The sequence below is a fragment of the Stylophora pistillata genome, chromosome 7 (genome assembly GCF_964205215.1).
Source record: "Stylophora pistillata chromosome 7, jaStyPist1.2, whole genome shotgun sequence".
NCBI lineage: Eukaryota > Metazoa > Cnidaria > Anthozoa > Scleractinia > Pocilloporidae > Stylophora > Stylophora pistillata.
Window position 1 is genome coordinate 5,354,999 of NC_142525.1, and position 21,406 is coordinate 5,376,404.

At 38.8% G+C, this 21,406-nt stretch overlaps 2 protein-coding genes, 1 long non-coding RNA gene and 1 pseudogene across 4 annotated transcripts in view; all 4 read left to right on the forward strand.

Annotated features, from left to right (window-relative positions):
- The first annotated feature begins 3,718 nt into the window (after positions 1 to 3,718).
- Positions 3,719 to 4,914, forward strand: LOC148726327 (E3 ubiquitin-protein ligase DZIP3-like). Its single transcript, XM_088727096.1, has one exon. It carries the CDS (start codon positions 4,008 to 4,010, stop codon positions 4,680 to 4,682), a length of 675 nt encoding a protein of 224 aa, XP_088583222.1. The 5' UTR covers positions 3,719 to 4,007; the 3' UTR covers positions 4,683 to 4,914.
- Positions 4,915 to 5,064: 150 nt separating this feature from the next.
- LOC111347498 (uncharacterized) overlaps positions 5,065 to 21,406 on the forward strand; it is a 125,250-nt pseudogene continuing 108,908 nt past the window's right edge. The window contains exons 1-2 of the transcript XR_015989388.1: positions 5,065 to 6,652; positions 7,412 to 7,522. The product of XR_015989388.1 is annotated as an uncharacterized LOC111347498 (transcript). The remainder of the gene's footprint in view (positions 6,653 to 7,411; positions 7,523 to 21,406) is intronic.
- On the forward strand, positions 9,865 to 13,747 carry LOC148726328 (uncharacterized). Its single transcript, XM_088728550.1, has 3 exons — positions 9,865 to 11,034; positions 11,808 to 12,075; positions 13,410 to 13,747. Exons 1-3 carry the CDS (start codon positions 10,813 to 10,815, stop codon positions 13,745 to 13,747), a joined length of 828 nt encoding a protein of 275 aa, XP_088584676.1. The 5' UTR covers positions 9,865 to 10,812.
- On the forward strand, positions 13,777 to 17,334 carry LOC148726329 (uncharacterized). Its single transcript, XR_015989400.1, has 5 exons — positions 13,777 to 13,858; positions 15,001 to 15,081; positions 15,526 to 15,602; positions 16,023 to 16,127; positions 17,267 to 17,334. It is a non-coding gene; the product is annotated as an uncharacterized LOC148726329 (long non-coding RNA).

The following is a 21,406-nucleotide window of genomic DNA, read 5'->3' on the forward strand; positions in this document are numbered from 1 at the left end:
GCCAGCCGTAAAATCAGCCTACAAGTTCTAAAATATCCACAACAGCTTCTGCGAGAGTAACAAAATCTTGACCTAAAATACTGATTCATGTTTTTCCGTCCTGAATTGCAGATATTTATATATTTCCATGTAATGTGTTCTATTGAATAAATGGCGTTCCCCCCCCCCCCCCCCCGCCCCCCTTTTAACTTATTCTGTTATACTTGGCTGTGCGGAGCGAAGGAAATTAGAACGAACACTACTCGATCGTGTATTTCACCAGCGAACAGACGCGCGTGCAGCGTGAAGTTCGTGACAGCTGTTGTGCATAAAACGGGAGAGGCGTGATGCTCGCGGCCCTCACGGGGTCTCTTTAGCGGTTTACTTTTTCATCACTATTATTGCTGTCTTAGTGGCTAAGGTATAAGTGCCAACAGACAAATTTACATTGAGCTATTTTTCCGGCGACCAAACCAGCAATTGCAGCTTCAAGTTACCAGAATTATTACTCTACCTTAGTTTTCTGTCTTTCAATCTCGTGCTCTGATGGTCCGGCAATGATTGGCTGGTTACGCTCACGCTCTTTAAAGCAAACATCCTCGATTAGTTCACTTTTTCGTCGTTGTCTGGAAGCACAACCAGTTACGCAAACAGGAAAAGATTCTTCAGGTCCATTAGTTACTTAATTAATTAATAAATACAGTACAGTTAACTGACGGAAAGTAACTTTACAACGAGATCACAGGTAAGGGAAACAATATCACGCCTAACTAGAGGCAGCATCCCTCGACCTAAAAACAAATTTCACGTAAGTTCACCTTAGATTCGTTGTTGTTGTTGTTTTTTTTTCCATCAATTCACAGAGAAATTTCCAGTTTTAACTATAAACTGAGACCATTACTCGCAAAAGTGAGTTAAATGAGATCTAAAACAACTGTGACGGCATCAGGTTTGTCTGTAACTTAATGATGTGAGGAGCATCAACGTCATCACCTTTCAACTCTTACGTTTCATCTTCCTGTGTTGAGACTGCATTCATTCCACGTTCTTTCGCTTTTAATAGACAGGCCTAATCCATAAATCTTTCTTGAAGCAAAATGAGAGTATGTTTGATCGTGGACCAGTCCGATTGCTGTCCCTATGCATGTATTTATCCTTGTGCTGTGATGTGCTGAATGAGTGGCAATTTTCCCATTGAGTTATTACTTAGTCAGCTTTGTGAAGCAAAACCAAGTAGAACATGCATTATTTGTGTATAGCACTACCGCAAGGCGAGAGGCACACGAGGAGCGTGGAGCTTTCACAAGCTGTCACGCTTTTGTCATGCAATTGGCTGACGGGATGTAACTAAAAAAATTAACTAGAACTGAGATAACGAAAGTTTCTTTCGCATAAAATTTTAATTTTCATAACTATATGCAGCATACTTCAGTGACTCACAACTGAATGAGGCTAGTGTCCGGTCACAATTAATTCGTTGTTTATTTCATATCAAGCAGGAGAATTTTGGTAGTTTAAAATAATACATTTCTACACAGGAAATGAGAGGATAGTGAAAGTTTTCGAGCATAGGTAAAGCTGATTGTTTCCCTATATATATAAATACAGGTACGCAGAATAGTTTGACCAACATTCAGGTGATAACACTAGTGCTGCAATTAGATATTTAACGACAACATTGCTTTCGTGAGGTTGATGCTGACTTGATTTTCGTTCTTTTCAGGGATTCGTCCACTCTGTAAAATTACAATTCACCGCATGCAGAGGTGAATGACACTTTCAAGTTTAGAGGGAACCTTAAACGTTTAAGGTCGGCTGTAATTTGTTTAACTTTTTTTAAGTACATACATTTTTGCAAACTTTACATTCTCCAGTTAAAGACATTGAACATTTTTATCTTAAATCGCCTGCATGCAGCCTGCACAGAAAGGTACAATTTGTTTTGTTAGGGCATTTTTTAGAGTTTCCTAACCTCAATCAACAACCCTCTTTAGTCTTGGATGTTTTTTAGAAGTGTTTTTGAATATATGAAGTTCATATATTTATCTACTGCGAGGATCGTGCATCATACGTAGAAGCGTTTTTGCTAGGCGGGAAGAAAATTTTGAAATCCCTATCTTGATTGACAACAGAACAGTTTTATGGGCCCTTTAAGTTACCGGGACCTTCGAGAATGGGCTCCTGCAGAAAAGTAATACCGTAAAACGTCCATTAACCTCCCCCCCTAAAATAAACCACGCCCCTCTAATGAGCCCCCCCTATCTTTAGAGGAAGAAACAAATTAAGCCCCCCTTTCCATTAAGGAAACTCGGAAAAATGTTTCTTTTAAGTATCTGTCACGATCTGACACTGTCAATTTGAGAGGCAAAAAAGCGCATACACACTTTTGAATAAACAACAGTACTGGCAAGTACCGCTACTGGCTTGTTAGCTCAATTGGTAGAGCGCTGCACTGGTATCGCAGAGGTCAGTGGTTCGAATTCCGTACAGGCCTGAATTTTTACAGGTCTGATCTTCACTATTGCGTAAATAGTGCTGCGAGGATCGCGCACAAGTAAGTACTGGTAATGTAAATACACACGGGTAAATTGACCATAGCAACGATCTTGGAAAAAAAAAAACGCTCAAAGATCTCACGGAAAGTACTGCTGATTTCCGATTATTCCTCGAGGATTCACTTCCGTTAAATTTTGTGTGAGTCTGCTTGTTTGTTTTCTGCAATGGCGTGTGAAAATCGTGTCGGTTTCCACTGAAAAACTGAAGTCAATTGAGAACCTTTCTCTAGTCAGACACAAGGGGATTGAATGCGACTTTCACCCATCGAATTCGTTCACTTTCTGTTGTGAAATTTACTGTAGAAATATCTAACCCTAACCCTCACCCAAATTCAAGGGACTTATTAAGGAATAAACAAAAGTGTATTTACAGAAGATCTCAAAACTTTCCTTAAAGTTCCATAAACGAGCAAATTGTTCGGAAGAATTCATATATCATATGAATGAGAGTCACATTGATTAATTTAATTGTTAATGGCAAGTACTTCTCATTTTAACTTTCTGAGTTACTTTTTGGGAGGGATTCTTAAGTACCAAGTGTTTTTTAGGCCGCGTTACAATCTTCTTAAAAACAGTTTTAATACCCCAAAATTTATTTAGAAATCAATTTTGGCGGAAAACCAAAGTGATCTGAGAGAAAAGGAAAAGAAAGAATTAGCGTTATTTATTGGCAAAAGGTCGTGACCGAAGTCTTTGCTTAAAAATGCTTTCTAGCCGGTAAAACAAGATATGTTTATGAAAAATTTTAAGAAAGCTTAAGATGTTCTGCAAAGCGACTCAACACGAAAAGGATACCTCCCGCTGAGAGCCGGCTGGATGGGAGATTACTGCCCTCTGTCTGAACAAATCAGATCGCAGAAATTATAGAATACAGCCCGCTCACGAACTGAGGAAAAAACCCAACAAAGTATTGCGATTGTTCATAACCCTAAAATTTACACATTCTAATGTGTACTAAGTGAGTTTAATTTATTCAACGACCTTGTGAAAGACACTAAATGAATCGACCAAAAGCAGAAACACACACACATTGAAAAAATATACCTAGATAATCAATTAACCAGGATCAATTCATAACTTTCTCTCAACTTATTTAATATGAATATTAAATAAACATCTAACACTCTGAGATGATGCATTTGAATTCACTGCTCACTCATTATCGGGTGATTGAGAATCAGAAAATTATCTCAAAGTGATAGTCCATAGAATCCAAAACATTTGGGCAACACCAAACAATTTGATGAGTGATTCGATAGAGTGCTCAATAAAAATGTCAGCGGTTATTAGCCTGTCCTGATTATGTACACAAATTAAAAACCCGCTAGCTACGCTATAGTCAGTGAAATGAGTAATATTCCATGTGCATAAGGTCAAAACCTCACCACCTTAGGTCACACACCCTGGCTGTCTAAAAAAGTTTCACTCTGAAAAGTCTAACACTTTGGGTGATTTGATCTTCTACGACAGCACATGCCATCCGCTGCTGCACCAACATTTCCTTCTTCCAAGGAGACAACCAACTATGCTAGACTGTGTCGCCTTTTAGTGGATGTTGGATCCCACGCCTTGAGAGACACTTTTGATGCCATACACCCTCCAGTAGGACTTCATACAGTTTTGGGGCGTCACCCAGAGAATGTAACACTACAGTCTCTGAGGAAGAAGAGAATCCTGAATCCTACACAATGGGGGAAGCTGTATCCAACTGTTCCATCATCTGTTTCATCAGAAGACTTTGACATCACGTTACTGATAGTGCTACTGAGGAATATCTGTGGGTTGCTTCCTCCCAGCACTGGATGGGACAGTCTTCCTCCAGCTGCAAATGTGAGTAGGGAGGCCAACATAGCCAGGCTGAAATACTACCGTAATACTGTGTACGGCCATGCCAGCCAAGCCTCTGTGGATGATGCAAAATTCAACAGCTACTGGCAGGATATCAGCAATGCCATATTAGGACTGGCAGGAGAAGGTTATGGAGCTGCTATAAGTAAGCTTAAGAATGAGTGCATAGATCCTGATACAGAAGAACACTACAGACAGCCCCTAAAGCAGTGGAAACAAGATGAAGACAATATCAAAGAAACGATCAGAGATATTGAAGGTACACGTTATGCCCACCAATGTTTCAACCAAAAAAACTGAGAGGCGAAGTAAGTGTGCTGCATGAACATTGGAGCAAAACACTGCTTTGGCCCACAGTCTTGTGTTGTGTTAAATTAATTCCCAATGCGAATTAATTCCCAATACTATACACGTACACCCTTTAGACACTGTAGTCTAGATGTGCCAGAGGTAAAGAATGAGAACACTGAATTGATAGGAGGAAACTGTCAGGAAATACAGCAAGAGTAAACAGCAATAAAATGGCTCTCTTTTCAGGAATAAGATTGATATATTTATAGGTAGTCACCTATCGCAGCAGAATTTGAGACAAAGTCTGGCAGCTATGAGATCAGGGCTAGCATTAAATGAAGACTTTCCTTGTTTGGTGTTATTCATCCCTTAAGTATAAATGCAATTTGTTTCAGAGCTTCTAGAATCTGCTAATGATACAGAACTGTCTAAAATAAAATGTCAATTTTGATCTGCAGACAATGTAGATCAGGTGAAAAGTAAAATGGGAGACATTGGTCACAAACTGAAGACATTGATGGCTCGACAAGAAGAAACAAAGGAACAAGGTTATTTCTCAATGGATGAAAATTGTTTATTGGTAAAGATTAGATCTTATAGGCACCTAGCAATTTCATCTGTCCATTCTCCTCTTTCTTCCCCCTTCCTCCATGTACGACAATGTTGGGTGTTCTGAATCAAACAATTTTGAAAGATCTTGACCTGGGTATCGAGTTCACATTTTACGCGGGGTGGGTGGGGGGTATCGTGATCTTGGAAATTTAATGTAACTTGCGTATCGTGCAAAAATAGACCATAAAGGTACGAGACATTTACGCTAGGATTGTAGTATCACTAAAGAGCTACTAAAACTAGCACATTTCGGACGGAAAGTTAAGACAAATGTTTACCGTACAACAAGTAAAGTTGTGATAAAAAACGTTATTAGCATATCGCGTACTCTGTTTTGTCCCACCCTTGCTGAAAAGAGACTTGTCCTGTCATAAAACGACAAGTGTTAATGCAACCCTTGATTGATGTCCGGTACATGTATGTTCCGTTTGATACTCTAAACCAGCGTGAAATACACTGATTTTCCTTTTTCTGTTCTTTTACTGTTTTTCAATTGAATAAGGATCTTTCGCTTAGAACAGCAGATACATGTTAACTGTGTCTAAGATATATAGACCGAAAACCTATTAAACTTGATGAATGTTACGATCTGCAGAAGAAATCACAAATTTGATGTTAGGCAGATGAGAAGTGTGGTTGGAAAATTTATCCATCGGTATCTACCAAACGCTGTGTTTAATGTGTTCAGAGAAGTTGAGCTATTGTCTAATTTTACGTGCTAGAAACTGCCTTCAACATCTGACTTCGTGAGCTCCTTGGCTCCATGCAGGCGTGTGGCTACGTCGTTTATGGTTGGCAGTGAGTAGCGTTCTCTCTGTCGCTGACTTCCTTCAGTTAAAGCACTGCTTTCAGTACGACAACAAATTTTTTCTGTTTTCTTTATATTGAGCTGAGATTGACAGAGTAATTGCTCCCTTACTTTGACACTGCGAACGCCAAATACTCAACTGTCGCGTAAGATCTCCAAATGAATTTTCCCATAATATTCAAGGTCCAATAGAAGGCTTTTTTCTTTTTGCCCGTTTTGGGTTGGTGTGTCAGGGACATGTGCATAAAAGGAGGTGTCTTCCTTAGATGTTTAAATCATGATCACTGGATCTTAGATGATTCATGAACCAGGCCACTTCTCTCTTTCGCTCCCAGTGCCAATGCGAAAAGATTTTCACCAACTCATTACTTCGCTGATACAATCCTTTCCCCCTTGAAATGTGATTCCTTCAGCAGAATACCCTTATTTTCAAACTGACATAAACGTTACCCTCTATCATCAAAACTAAATAGACAGGATTTGCAGGAGATCAGTAGTGAAGTACGAAACATTGGAGAAGAGTTGGACACCCAGGTGAAAGAGGACGCGAGGAATGAAGGTAAAGGACTCGAGAAGCACTATGACGGAACACTTTAACCAAATTTTTCCAATATTTCCATACCAACACAGAAAACATTAATGAAAAGTTGTACACCTGGCTGAAAGAGGACACGAGGAATGGAGGTAAACAACTCAGCAAGATAAAAGTGCGTTATAGTAAAATTTTTCACCGGGAATATTTAAACTGTTGTGGACTAATACTCAGAAGCCACTTGATATTTAGTGGGAGTTACGTTGAAATATACTTGTGGAATATTCCAAAGATTAAATGATTTAGAGGTGCATGACTTGCTAACACTTACCGCTTAGATTGTGACGGCAGAAGATAAGCAATCTGCACGCCGTGTTCGTGCGTTACGGGGCACATATGAAATATTGTCAATTTATATTCATTGGCCAACATATACCTTACTGGAAAGCTGATATGATGGTCTGCCAAATATGAAAGATAAATCTCTCCCAGAAAACTGATTTTTGTTCAGTGTTTTCAAGTCGGATATACCATGTTGAGATTAAATGTAAGCTACAAAGGCACGTGTTAAGTCTACTAGCTAGGTTCATGCAATCGCACTAATCAGCAAAGCTAAAATCGTTTTAAAGGAAAAGTCATGCTACTTTAGCCGGCGACCAAAAGATAACGGGTCCAAAGGCGCTAGTTAGTGGGCCACGCTGATCTTGGTACAATTAAGTGTGAATTTAGAATCTGTTATTTAACAATTTCAGCGCAAACTGATTGAAGAGATATATTGTTTCGCAGAAAGTACCACACAAAAACTAAGTGAGATGAAAGGTGATATTAAAACGGTCAAACGAACATTGGATGATTTGACGAGTAGGCCACCACCTAACAAGAGACCTAGGAAGGAAGGTAAACGCTTTCATGTAATAAATGATCCCATCGAACGCCCGCCTTTCGGTTTATCTGACCATGCCTCAATTGAGCTCCAACCGAAAGAGAGAGCACATGTAAAGCAACCCACTATCACTATTAAGACGAGAGATTTGCGCCCCAGTAAGCGCCAAGCAATGGGCACCTATTTGGATGCTGTGGATGTGAACACCTTGACTTGCGCCTTGAAAACGTGCGCCGAAAAGGTCTTGCTTCTGGAACAGATCATAAAAACAGGACTTGATCATATTCTTCCTATTCAATCCCGGAGGGTGCACTCTACTGAGCCCCCTTGGATCACGTCTACACTTAAAGATCTTATTCAAGCACGCCAGCGCGCCCTTTCCCGTGGGGATAATCAACAGTTTCGGGAGCTAAGGAATCGCGTGAATCGCGAACGAAAAGCGTGTCGGGCTAAGTACTTTCAAGCGAAGGTGAAGCACTTGAAGGAGTGTAGGCCGTCCGCGTGGTGGGATGAAATCAAAAAGCTTAGCGGCTCTTCTCCGGCTTTCACGGAAAGATCTTACGTCACAAAGTCCCTGCAACACCTGTATGAGCCCTCAGATGACATCTCTCTTGCCAACACCATCAATAAGGCCTTTCTCTCGCCTATGCAGTGTTTCTCTCCACTCCCTGCTGATTTTGTCTTAATACCCTCTAACAGTGCAACCCAACAACCTGTGCTTGTTGTATCAAACGAGTCGGTTTATAAGAAATTGACGAAACTGAACAGAAGCAAAGCGCATGGTCCTGATGGTATCCCAGGGTGGGTGTTGAAAGAAAATGCAGATTTACTGGCAGCGCCGATAGCAGATATTCTCAATTTATCTTATCGCGAAGGTCGTCTCCCTCATTCATGGAAAGAAGCGGATGTCGTGCCGGTGCCTAAGCAAAGACCTGTGCAGGACATAAACAAACACCTTCGACCTATCTCCCTGACTCCAATCTTGTCAAAGATAGCGGAGGAGTACGTTGTCGACACTTATGTTAAGCCCGCTGTCCTCTCAAAGATCGACCCTCAGCAATTTGGTACGGTGCCTAAATCCAGCGCCACGCATGCATTAATTAGTATGATCCACTCTTGGGCGAAGTCAACGGATGGAAATGGATCGACTACGAGAGTTGTACTCCTTGGCTTCCGGAAGGCATTTGATCTGATTGACCATCAGGTTCTGGCGCGGAAGCTTTCCTCCTACGATATTCCAAGGCCGATTTTGTGCTGGATCATGGACTTTTTAACGAACCGTAAGCAAAGGATAAAACTGAGTCGCGATTGCTTCTCGGAGTGGGAAGCTGTTCCTGCAGGGGTGCCACAGGGGACGAAATTGGGCCCCTGGCTGTTCCTTATCATGATAAATAATCTTTCTGTAGCAGACACAACTATTTGGAAATACGTTGATGACACCACTCTTGCCGAATCAGTATTGAAGAATGAGTCTAGCTACATGCAATTACGTGTAAATGAACTTGTAAGACAGTCAGAAGTTGATGGTTTCCAATTCAATGAGTCTAAATGTAAAGAACTGAGAATATCATTCTCCAGATCAGGTAGTCTGTTTGATCATATTACTATCAATGACAAGCAAATCGAAGTTGTTTCATCTGCAAGGTTGTTAGGAGTGATAGTCTCGGACAACCTCAGGTGGAACGCACATGTAGAATCTATATGCAAAAAGGCTGCGAAGCGTCTGTACTTCCTAAAACAGCTAAAGCGCGCTAAAGTTCCATCTGAGGATATGCTACTTTTCTATACGACATGTATACGCCCTGTATTAGAATATGCGTGCCCAGTTTTTCATCTTTCTTTGCCGCAATATCTGTCCAATGAAATGGAAAGGTTGCAAAAACGCGCGTTGCGGATGATTCAACCTGACTTATCCTACGCTGAGGCTCTAGTAGCTCTTGACGTTGCGTCACTGTACGAGAGGAGGGAGATCTTGTGTGATGCTCAATTTGATCAGATTGTAAGGGACGAAAACCACAAGCTCCATGATCTACTGCCTCCACGCAACGAGTCCACCTATCGCACCCGCAGCCAGAGATACTTCAAGCTACCGATTTGTAAGACAAATAGGTTCAAAAACACATTTATCATGGCGAACAGTTTTAATTATTAGTAGCTATCTTAATTATTTGTATTTTAGTTTTTGACACTTCTCTTATTGTATTTTATTGTAGATTACACTTTGTAGCTTTTATTGTAGTTATCTTAGAGTAAGTGATAATTTATTTCCATTGTAAAGTAAGTCGTATTTCAGCCGGCCCGGGGGCTGCAATGATTTTACTCTCTAATAAAGCTATCTATCTATCTATCGAAATTGTTGCATCGCTCTCACAGTAGCAATGTAGCTCGGAAGAATAGTCAACACCTGGTAACGATTGCTTACAAAGCGTATCTCGGGGTTTCTCTACTCCCATTTCGTTCAAAAGGAGGCTGTAATTATTTCAAGTAAGAGATCTTTGTTTGAATGTAAGTCTTCAACCGAACCGCGAACCAGATGTAAGCGGGATGCTGCTAGTTCAGGAACATGTTTCTCATATGCGAACTAAAAAAACTCCTTAAACAGGAGTTTTGTGAAACGACGAGTAATTCAATTTGTGCCGTTTTTGATTACTGGCGCTGTCAAAAACGGCCCCTAGAAGCGATTTTCGCTCGGAAAAAAGCATTTTACAATATTTCGAAAAGCCAGAGTAGTCTCATTTATTTTAAACTAAGACAGATTCATGGGAAGATTTTGAAAGAAATCGATATTTTGCACTGAAATGCATTTACCGCTTTTAGAGAGACTGCCTCTCGATGATGTTTAGAACAAGTGAGACGTGTTAAAATGAACACGTGAGCTGTGTTCAAACGCTAGTCGTGTATAACAAAATTTCGTTTCTCTGAATTTCTGATCTGGATGAGTTACGGAGAATTATCTACTTATTTTAAGTCATATTTGCTATTTTGACCCCAACTTACGCGAAACCAAGCTGAAGTACTTCAAATCAGGATGTAAAAGGTTTTCGTTTTCTTTCTTAGAAGGCTGAGTTGGCTGTTAAGAATTCTTTTTTACTTCCTTTTCTTTAAAGCTCCTCTACATATCAAAGAAACTTATTATTAAGAACTCGCAGAAACCTAGAGAAAAAATATCTATAATATATTCTTCTGTTGTGGTCCTCCTTAAATCAAGGGAATTGTGGTATTTTAATTATCCTTTGTTCATTAATTCTACCCATTTTTTCACTTAGGTTATAGCTCTGTTGAGTTAATTACTCAGCTTCAGCAAATGCAACTCGATGCCAGCAAAGGCAATGACGAGACAGACCTAAAAATTGAGTTGAAGAAAATTGTTTCAGACAAGGGCTTCACAATTGTTGACAATGAAGGATCAGGAAATTGCATGTTCTACGCTTTCTCAGATCAACTGGAATTTGCTATGGGAATCAAAATCAAGTATTATGAATTAAGACAAATATTGGTCCAGTACCTCAGAGAAAACCCTGAACTAGTAAGTTGATACCTTACGCTATATGCTACCCACTGTTACTTTAAGAGCACCATATAAGTTAGATCCACATGTGGGCCAACTGGCCAACACATCACTATTTCGCCTGTAGGGGATAATAAGGATCATAAATACTCTGACATCAGCGTTTAGTATAAACCACACTGCGCACCCATTGGTAAGTGATTAGCAAGTACCACTCACGGCCTTCTGGTATGTACGTAAATAATTTTCTACTCCAGTGTCGGTGAAAGTGGTGGACAATTGCCTTGCCTCTTTGCCTTGATAAATACCTACCCCTATTCACCCTTATTTCGAAGAATAATTGTTTGATATTTCTGGATTGCCCTTTAAAACACGCTGTGTAGTTCAAGTGTTTTGGTAGAGACCAGGTCCGGGTCAGGGATGAACTCAGACCTCCTTGTGAAAATTAAAGGGCTTTGTCTTGTGGAGAAAGCGGCCAACCAAAGGTTTTTTAAAAATACTTGGCACTTGAATCCCCCCCAGACAGGACAATCTTTGGATAACCTTGACTCTAGATAAGGTGGACCCCACATATTCGATGTTTCAGAAGAGCAAATTCAGGAGTTGAGACTGCTACATCCAATGTAGATCCTTGTGTTCATTACTCTGATTGGTAGTATCCGTTCTTACTGTTGTTTAGTATCTCTTTGTTATTTTCTCATTCGATGACTCCTTCCAACGCACTCAACCTGGTCCAGTGTACCATTAACTTTACACTCCAAGTTTTGTTCACTATTTTACTCTTCTCACAGCCGGATGGAACAGATCTGTTTCCCTTCGTCCATGGACATCAATCATGGGCTGATTACTTAACATACATGGAGCCGGATGGCGTTTGGGGTGACCATGTCATTCTGTGTGCCGCAGCAAACTGCTATAAAACTTGCATTCATGTGGTCAGCAGTCTTTCCGCTGTTAACGATGTTATCTTACGGCCACAATGTCCTATTGACAAAAGCAGGACACTTGTTATGGGACACATCCATGAAGTACACTATGTCAGCCTTCATTCCACAAAAGGTACAATTCTTTACATTATACCTGGTAAATGAAGAGTGAGCTTATAATGATGTTTCGTGTAATTATCTACACCGCTCAGGAGGGAGGGGGTGGCTCTATCGTTCTCTGGTATAGGCCGCCGTTAAATGATCACTGCCAAAGTGACGTCGCACAGTAACATTGGAAGCGCTTCGCTAAGTTTGAGGACAGGAATAGGAGTTAATAAAGAAAATGCCATTACAGGCTCCTTGTGGGTTACTACTGACTAATTTTCCATGAGTGTACAAGCTTCGTTATTTATGTTGTGAATTTAACAGTGTACTGTCAAGTGAAAATGTTTGTCTGTAATTTCACCAAATACAATACGGGACGAGTGCGGCTGACCGCCATATTCACTTCCGCGCCTGTTGAGACAGGACAAAACGCTGTTTTTTTTTTGTAAGCTTTAAACAAATTGTCCTCATAAAGGGAGGTGTTATTCCTTATTTATCTAGGTTTATAGCTATTGCTATTTCGGGTGAATCTAATGAGTCATTTTTCTCCTCGATCCTTTTAAGTTAGAAGTTGTAGTTTTAAATAGCGGTAAGCCACGATTACATACTTGTCATGTGTGCTAGTGTTGTAAAGACCTTGGTAAGATCCAAAGATTCTAGTTAATTGGCTTGCGGGCTTTTGTTTGTCTTTTTTGCTTGTGGTACTTTATTTTAAAACGCTCTCGCTACTCCTGTGATTAATTTTTTCGGGCCTGTATTGTAAATTGCTGGTATAGCCAGAGTGTTGACTTGTGTCTTAATCCTGTAAGAGGAAATGTGGCCAAAAACCGAACATTTTCGAAATATCGCGGCAACAGCCAAAAAATAGATTCGACTCACTTTTTCAAGTTAGGTGGGTCTTACAGTAAAACAAAACCCTGCATACTTCGTTTGACTGAATACGAGAAAATCGATAATGACTGAATTCCGCCCAAATGCCGCTTTAGAAGCTCAAAATTTCAGACGAATCTCGGAGCGTTCCGCCACGAATTGAAAACACTTGGAACAATAGCTCTTTTAAAATATTTAGCGACTAGTGCGATGGGGTAGTTGCCACAAAGGAACAGGTAGCAACCTAGGGTGAGGGGGGGGGGGGCGGGGGAATGGCTTCTCATGACATGAGCCGCAAGAGGTCTCCTTGGCTACAACCCTCCTTAGTTTAACTAAACTATCAGAGGAAGGGAAAGAAAGGAAGTAATTATCTTCAAAACCCATTAGATAACTTTGGGGGAAGGGCTTCTTTGATTGCTTAATTTGTATTTACCTCATCCGGATATCTCCCTATTTTCAAAACTGACAAAAACATTATCTCCCTATCATTAGAGCAAACCAGACAAGAGTTGCAACAGATGAGGAGTGAGGTGCGAAACATTAATGAAAAGTTGGACTCCCTAATGAGAGATGACACAAGGAACGGAGGTAAACAACTTAGCAAGGCTAGAGTGCATTATAACAAAATTCTCCACAAAAAATATGATACTGTTGTGGGCGAATGCCTACGAGCCGATCAACCCTCGTTCCCAGGGTCTCTCATCTTCCTGCGCCTACACTCGCTCGCTCCAGGGGGCGGGAAGATGGGAGACCCTGGGAACGATGTTGATTCATGGGTTGAACCAATCAGAGATCGCGAAAAACAAAAGCATGACAGACAGCCTATATGATATGGTCGAGTGCGTTGGCTAATATGATTGATCTACAGCGCGCATTCAAGTAAAATTCAGCGAGAATCATCCTTCATTAATGAAACAGATCTGATTCTGAACCTGTTTGAGGTGAGATCTAATATTCTTCATTACAACTGTTTGCGAAGAACACACGGAAGGGGTATTTTCTTAATGATATTGTCTCCAGATTCCAAAGGAAAACAAATATTTGCACGGAAGTTCATTTACATTGTTGTTTTAATTAAAGAAGATACGGCGCGCAAAATGCGATCTCGCCAATTGTGTACACACAGTCAATGCGCTTTTCTGGGTGCCATTTACGGCTGTATACATTTTTGTTACCATTGCAAACGAATTTTGCGTTATTCTTTCAAAGTCTTATGCTTTACAAGTCATTGTTCAGATGAGAGAAACCGAAAATACCCAATCTGTGTAAAAGTAATTTTTTCGCCAGAGCAGTCTTACAATTTGCTATAGGATGTTGTTACAAAATGCGTAGACCGACGATTCTTACAAAAAGCTACAACCGTTATTACAAAATGCGTTACTCGCCTTTACTACAATATGATGCTGCAATGTGAATCACAAAATGCGTAAGTTATTACAAAATGCCGAAGTCGTTATTAGAAAATGCGCACGTTTCGTCTGCTAGTTTCTTTCTTAGTTGCTATTGAATCCTCGAAATTTGTGTATGGGATGAAGATTATTTATACAGTCCTCTCAAAGTTTCTTCACGGGGTTAAAGAAAGGAGATAGCATAGCCTTGTACTAATATGATATCTTGTTAAAGAAACTACACGCGTTTCATCGTTGGTGATATAACTTCTCTCTTCTGTCGGAACGGTTTCTCCTCTATGAAACAGAAATGAGGAAACAGAACGCGGAAGATGTTATGATATACTTTAGGGATTTGAATATTGTTATTACTATTGTTATTATTTTACTGATCAGGGTCGTTATTTGTCTTCACTAGGGTTATTTTTCTTCAGTCTTTGTTTTGCAAGAATTTTTTCAGTTTCCTGATTTTAGTTTCGTTTGTCATAAGTTCAGAATAAACACCGGAAATGTCACGATTTACATAATTTTTATTTTTATATTTTTCCTCTCGTCTCTGAAATCTGAAATATTTTAAATCGAAACTTTGTGAAAAAATTATGACAGAGGATTCCGAATTTCAAACAATCTCATAGTCGAGAAAGGTTCGATTTTTTCATCCTAGTATATTGATAACTATTAATCTGTCCTTCCAGATCAAGTTCTTTATGCAAGTTTCGTTTGTCGTAAGTTCAGAACCAACACCAAAAAGGACATGCTTTACATATTTTTGTAAGGTAAGAGGATAAATAAACTTGAGTAATGTTCTTCTCTCGTCTCTGAAAACTGAAAATCAAATATTTCAAAACGAAACTCCGTGAAAAAAATTACGACAGAGCAATCCAAATTTCAAACAATCTCAAAAGTCTACAAAGATTCGAAGTCATCCTAGTACATTGGTAATTATTAACCCTTTCAGTCCCAATATTTCAGTCATAATTAATTCTCCTTACTGTCTGCCATATAATTGTTATGAAGTCAGTTAGGAGAATTTGGTACTAGGTCAACTGATACTCCCCTATTTTATACTTTTCCTTATTCGCCTAACTTGTCTGCTTGATTTTGTGTTGATATTGTTAGGAGAAATTCTGTCCTGGGAGTTTAATGGTTAATATGTATTTTAAGATCAAGTTCAAACATTGTTATGACACTGGTTATTTTCATAAATCTTTGTTTTGCAGGCACGGTTTCTTGAATTTGGTTTCAGTCATCAAACGGTCAGGTTACTAAACTCGGAAAATTCTACGTTTTTCATTTGGTAAGCAGCTTAAAAAAAGAATTCAATGGCGCTCTTTAATTTTTCTGAATTCTCACAGAAACTTGCTTATATTTGGTGATAAAGGATTCAAACGTGAAAGCAATCTTTGAAACGAAGTTCTCAGTGGGTTTAACCGTTAGCGGTAAAACGACGAAAGAATTAGCCGTTAATCAGCCATGAAAATGTTTCGTTTATCACAACAGAAAAAAATTAACTGTTAGCCGCAATATGCCCGAAATTCCAACCGCTGGCCATAAAAACCATCACCTCACTGAGACCCTCTTAAACCTGCTGACGATTTGTTGTTTCAGTGGTCTAAATAATTAAACTGAGATTCTATGTAATCTTTTATCGATCAAGTTATCATTTTGCTCTTTATCCGCGTGACTCTTGCTATTTGCATTCATCTTTCTTTTACAGGTTAACGTTTTATTTCAATTTCTTGCTTTTGGTTTCTTGAGTCACACGAACAACGCATCAAACTCGGCACGTGCCACGTGCCGAGTTCAACGGTTCGTTTGTAAGGTAAGCAGCTAATAAACATTGAAATAGAAAAAAAAATATTTTCCTTTTCTAATCAATCTGAAATAGTTTATATGGAAACTTGATTTAATCAGTGATAGGAATGCAAGAGATCCAAACAATCTCAGAAATTGAGGAAAATTGTCCTTTCTAAAGTTTGACGCGAACATAGATTTGTAAACAAAATAAACTGGTTTTTGCCACCCTGAAACCTTCACCTCCAAGATCGGATTAGTAATTCTCCTTTCTTGGTCATCTACATTTCCTTTAAAAAAAAGTGAAGAGATTTTGATGTTGGGTCAAGTTGGCAGTTTGTGTATTCTAGTCACCTGTTTGCATGATAATGCTTTGATACATTGAAAAGGAGAAGCTATTTGTAAATCAACTCTGACATTTGGGGGTTAAACAAGACACAAGGCAAATCAAATTTTAAGAGAAAAATGTCATGATGTAAACAACATACGCTCCAATGCCAGTAAATGGCTTGAATGTAAAGATGTAGTCTGATCATCCAATGCGCTTCAATACTTTTCTGTGCATTTTTTTTATGAAAAGAGTGAAGCAGTGATATTTAAACAATTCTTTATTTATCGATCAATCAAATCCTTACTTTGTATTAGAACTATTTGATATATAGCTAACACTTAGGCAATATGAAGTGAAATGTTAGTTCTGATCGGCTAGCTGAACGGGCAAGATAGAACCATTTTTCCCGCTCGGGTCACCCTCTTTGTTCCTGAGTGAGCAAGAAATAAATTGTGAGGACCAGCCTTACAAAGTTTATCATTTTTTGACAATGTCGGCGTTGGAGTCGCAAAAGCGTTAGAAGACAATTAGAACAAAGAAAAAATAAACCTCTCTCGTAGGTTTAATGTGCTAGTGCACGGTTGGCTTTCTATAATAAACAAATCATTCTTTATTTGAAAGTGAAATATTTTTGTTGTATAACAAATTATTTATTGGGCCAAGAAGGGCTGGATGTTAACCTGGCGTTCTTCATGGACCACCTCTTAGTCTCGATCATTACAAACGCTTAGAAAAAGAACTCGCCGATCGAATATCCAACCTTCAGTTCTTCACCTCGCACTTGGACAAGAACGCATGTTTACATTCGAGACTGACGGGATAAGTTTTTCTTTCAGTTTTCAACTTCTGGTTTCACTAATCAAACGACCAGGATACAAAACGCGCACGTGTTTGTTTTAAAAGGTGAGCTGTCTTTCTTTTATAGTTCTATGGCTTCCTCTCATTATTTTCACTTTTCCCCGAATTAATTAACCTTTTCGTTGTGTCAGAAAATATATGGAGAAAATAACAGCTCTCGGCGTAACTAAAGTAACTCGGAAAAATAATGACTCTGTTGCGTCCGATATAAGAAAATATAAATTTTTCATCCTTCATTAACGGATGTTTAACAAATCATTCTATCTGTAGGTTTCACTGTCTGCCCAAAATAAGCCCATGTGGTGGTTTAAAAAATCGTGTGAAAGAAATGTAACGGTCAACTCAATGAATCGAAAAGCGAAGTTCTAGATCAGAGATACTTTTGTTACATTTTATCTGATTTGCGTGCAGATGAAACATCAGTAAAAGGAATCAGGGGAGGTCAATCAGTGTTAATATGAACCAATTTGAAATTGTTTATTTATCGTTTTGCCATCTAAACGACCCGTCATTATTTTTCGCAAGGGGGAGGGGGACATGGGGGGTGGAGGATTTTGAATGGTAACATGATTTTTAGGGGGGGAAACGGTGGGGGATCAGCCATCGCCAACTGAGTATGAAGGGGGAGGGGACTATAAAAAATCCGGCTTTGTTTCCCAGGAAATGTTTTTTTCAGTTTCTTGATTTTAGTTTCGTTTGTCATAAGTTCAAAATAAACACCGAAAAAGTCGCGATTAACATATTTTTGTTTCTATATTTTTCTTCTCTCGTCTCTGAAAACTGAAATATTGCGGATCGAAAAATGAAAAATTTAGGACAGAAGATTCCAAATTTCAAACAATCTCATAGTAGAGAAAGATTCGATTTTTCATCCTAGCATATTGGTAATTATTAATTTCTGTTTTATGATCAGGTTTCATTATTTTAATTTCATTCGTCATAAGTTCAGAATTAACACCGAAAAAGACACGATTTATATGTGTTTGTTAGGTAAGAGGATAAATAAACTGGAGTAATGTTCTTCTCTCGTCTCTGAAAACTGAAATATTTCGGATCGATACTCCATGAAAAATTTATGACGGGAGATTCCGAATTTCAAACAATCTCATAAGTCAAGAAAGATTTGATTTTTTCATCCTAGTATATTGAGAGAATATTGACCGGCAATAGAGCATTTTGATTGGTTGATTTTAGTTATTGGCCCTCTGACTGCCCGAGTCGTGTAATAATTTTCTTTATTCTCGTAATCTGTGTGCTTGATTTTGTGTTAATATATAATTCTTTTTTTTTCTTCTTAATTCTGACAAAAACTTGGTTATATTCGGTGGTAGAGGATTTAAACGTGAAAGCAATCTTTGAAACGAGGTTCTCGATGGGTTTAACCGGTAGCCGTAAAACGACAAAAAAAGATTGACCTTTGAGCGTAGAAAAAACTAGCCATAAAAATTATTTTGTTCATCGCAACCGAAAGTAATTGATCGTTAGCCGTAATATGCCCGAAATTCCAACCGCTGGCCATAAACACCATCACCCCACTGAGACCCTCTTAAACCTGCTGACGATTTGTTGCTTCAGTTGTCTAAATAATCAAACTGAGATTCTCTGTAATTTCTTTTTAGTCGATGAAGTTCAAATTTTGTTCTTCACCCTCGTGACTCTTGTTATTTACCTTCATCTTTTCTTTACAGATTTTTATTTCAATTTCTTGCTTTTGATTTCTGAAGTCACGCGAACTGAACGCGTCAAACTTGAATGGTTCGTTTATATGGAAAGCAGCTGAAAAAAAAACAAACTAAAATTTAAAAAAGATTATTTTCTATTTTTAAACAATCAAAAATAACTTCTACGGAAACTTGTTTTAATCAGTGATAGACTAGGAATACAAGAGATCCAAACAATCTCAGATATTGAGGAAGACTTTCTGTTGCAAAGTTTGACATAGATATTAAACTTTAAACTCTTGAACCCTTAATCCTTCATCTCCAAGATCTGATTTGCAATTTTTCCACCTTGGTACCAAAAAATTTCTTCAGCGTAGAGAATTTGATGTTGGGTCAAGATGGCATCCTTAATCTGATCAGTTTGTGTATTCTCAGCACCTGTTCGCATAATAATGTTTTGATGCTGAAAACGAGAAGCCATTTGTGAATCAACTCTGTCAGGTGGAGGGCTAAATAAGACACAAGGCAAGTCAAATTTTAGGAGCAAAATATCGATTATAATTGTTACAAACGCTAAGAAAAGGAACTCGGCGAATATCCAGCCTTCTTCACCTCACGCTTAGACGAGAATGCTTCTTTATTTGTATTTAAGATTGACAGGATAAGTTTTTCTTTCAGTTTCCAACTTCTGGTTTCACTAATCAAACGACCAGGAAACTGAACGCGGCACGTGGTCGTTTTAAAAGGTGAGCTGTCGTTCTCTTACGGATCTGTGGCTTTCGCCTGTTCTTTTCACTTTTCCTGAATGAATTTGCATATTTATTCGGACAAATATTAGATGAGTTTAAAAGCTCTTGGCGCAGCTAAAATAATTTGGAAAAATAAATGGCTCCGTTACGTCGCTTATAGAACTAGACACGTAGCTGCGTGAACTCGGGCTTTCAACATCGCACATCTGGAGTTATCTTTAGGGGACTGCCATATTCCCATTGTTATTGTCAGCACGTAATTTCGTCATTTCCGGTCTTGAATAAGTCTATTTCACAGCCATGACACTGAAAAAAGGGTACTATTTTGAATTTGATTAATTTTAACTCCTTTCAACTCAAATCTATCATTGTTATGTATACCCTGAAAATAATGTACTAAGCTCTTCTGTGATGATACTTCAGGCAGCACACGTGTACCTTGAGGATGGCTTCTTCAATAAATATCCCTTGCATGAGAATCAAATATTTTCAAGCCCACATTATTTTTACAATAGAGAGCAACTGCAGTACATCCTATTGTCATGACAAAATCGTTGAAATTTTCGGATATAAGTGATTTAAAGGCTCTATCTAAGGAGATACAGTACTGATCTCCTTCTATTGTAACTTATTGACGAATAGTACCAGTGTAGCATTCACTGTATTGAAGTTCGTAGTCAGTCTCGAACACATTTAAGAGTGAGGGTCATTCTGTCTCCGTTAAAAATCATTGTCTGTGGGGAGGGGGGGACTATAGAAAATTGACTGAAAATTAACTGCCTATGAGAGAAGAGTCATAAAAATTATTGAACGCCTTAGTGGAGAATCAACTGAAGTTTATAGAAAAACCAAGAAAATCCTCCAACCCCCCTCTCCCCCCCCCCCCCAGCGATAAATAACAACTATCACTCATGAAATTTGCTATCCGAGCCTATCTTGAAGCTCATTACTTTGTTTTGCTAGTGTTACTGATAGAGTAATGTTCAATTGAGTGTCGAATGTAATCCTAGCTGGCTCTGTTTCTTCCTTACTTGGCTTTGTGATTGGTCATGAAAACACACGCCAATCTCTCAACCAATCAGATGCTAATAACTTAAGGAGGCTAGTACCAGTTCCATCTTTTTGATGGTTTGTAAATATAAAAGAATACAACAAAAAGACTGGACACTTTTACGAGGTTGAATTATATAATCATTGATTATCCAATGATTATCCAAAATGTCATTTCGTCACCATTGGTTTCCATGGCAACATTTCCAAAGGAGTATTCAGACTCATTTTTTAGCTTGTTGCTCAAATAATAGTGATAATGCACAAAGATTTAAGAAAGATTCTATGGGCGGAGTTTCATAAAATATAGAAAAAGCCAATTTTCTCACGGTGCAAACTTTCCTTCCATAGAATTTACCAGGATTTTTTCTGATGATTCTATTCATTGATAATGTTATATTGGAACAATAAAAGGAAGGGGTCACCGGACTTATTTTCATGCAATTGCCCTCGTAAATTTAGCAGTTCACACGGGCGTTCTTGTGCATTTAAAAATCCGGATTCAATAACATCGACAGTTGCTCAAGATTTGCTAGGGCTACCGCGCAATATTGAGTGTGCTCGCGCGAGCACCTAGGATCTGATGTTTATAGACGTTTACTGGTCAGAAAATCATTTAATGGGCGTCAAGACAGCCTCTTGAGCTCACCTTGAAGTA

Bases quoted from the DNA above. Each gene is read 5' to 3' on its own strand.
- LOC148726327 (XM_088727096.1), top strand. From the start codon at position 4,008: ATGCCATCCGCTGCTGCACCAACATTTCCTTCTTCCAAGGAGACAACC.
- LOC148726328 (XM_088728550.1), top strand. From the start codon at position 10,813: ATGCAACTCGATGCCAGCAAAGGCAATGACGAGACAGACCTAAAAATT. The intron at 11,035-11,807 runs GTAAGTTGATAC...CTCTTCTCACAG, and splicing joins TCAGAGAAAACCCTGAACTA to CCGGATGGAACAGATCTGTT. The intron at 12,076-13,409 runs GTACAATTCTTT...CCCTATCATTAG, and splicing joins CAGCCTTCATTCCACAAAAG to AGCAAACCAGACAAGAGTTG.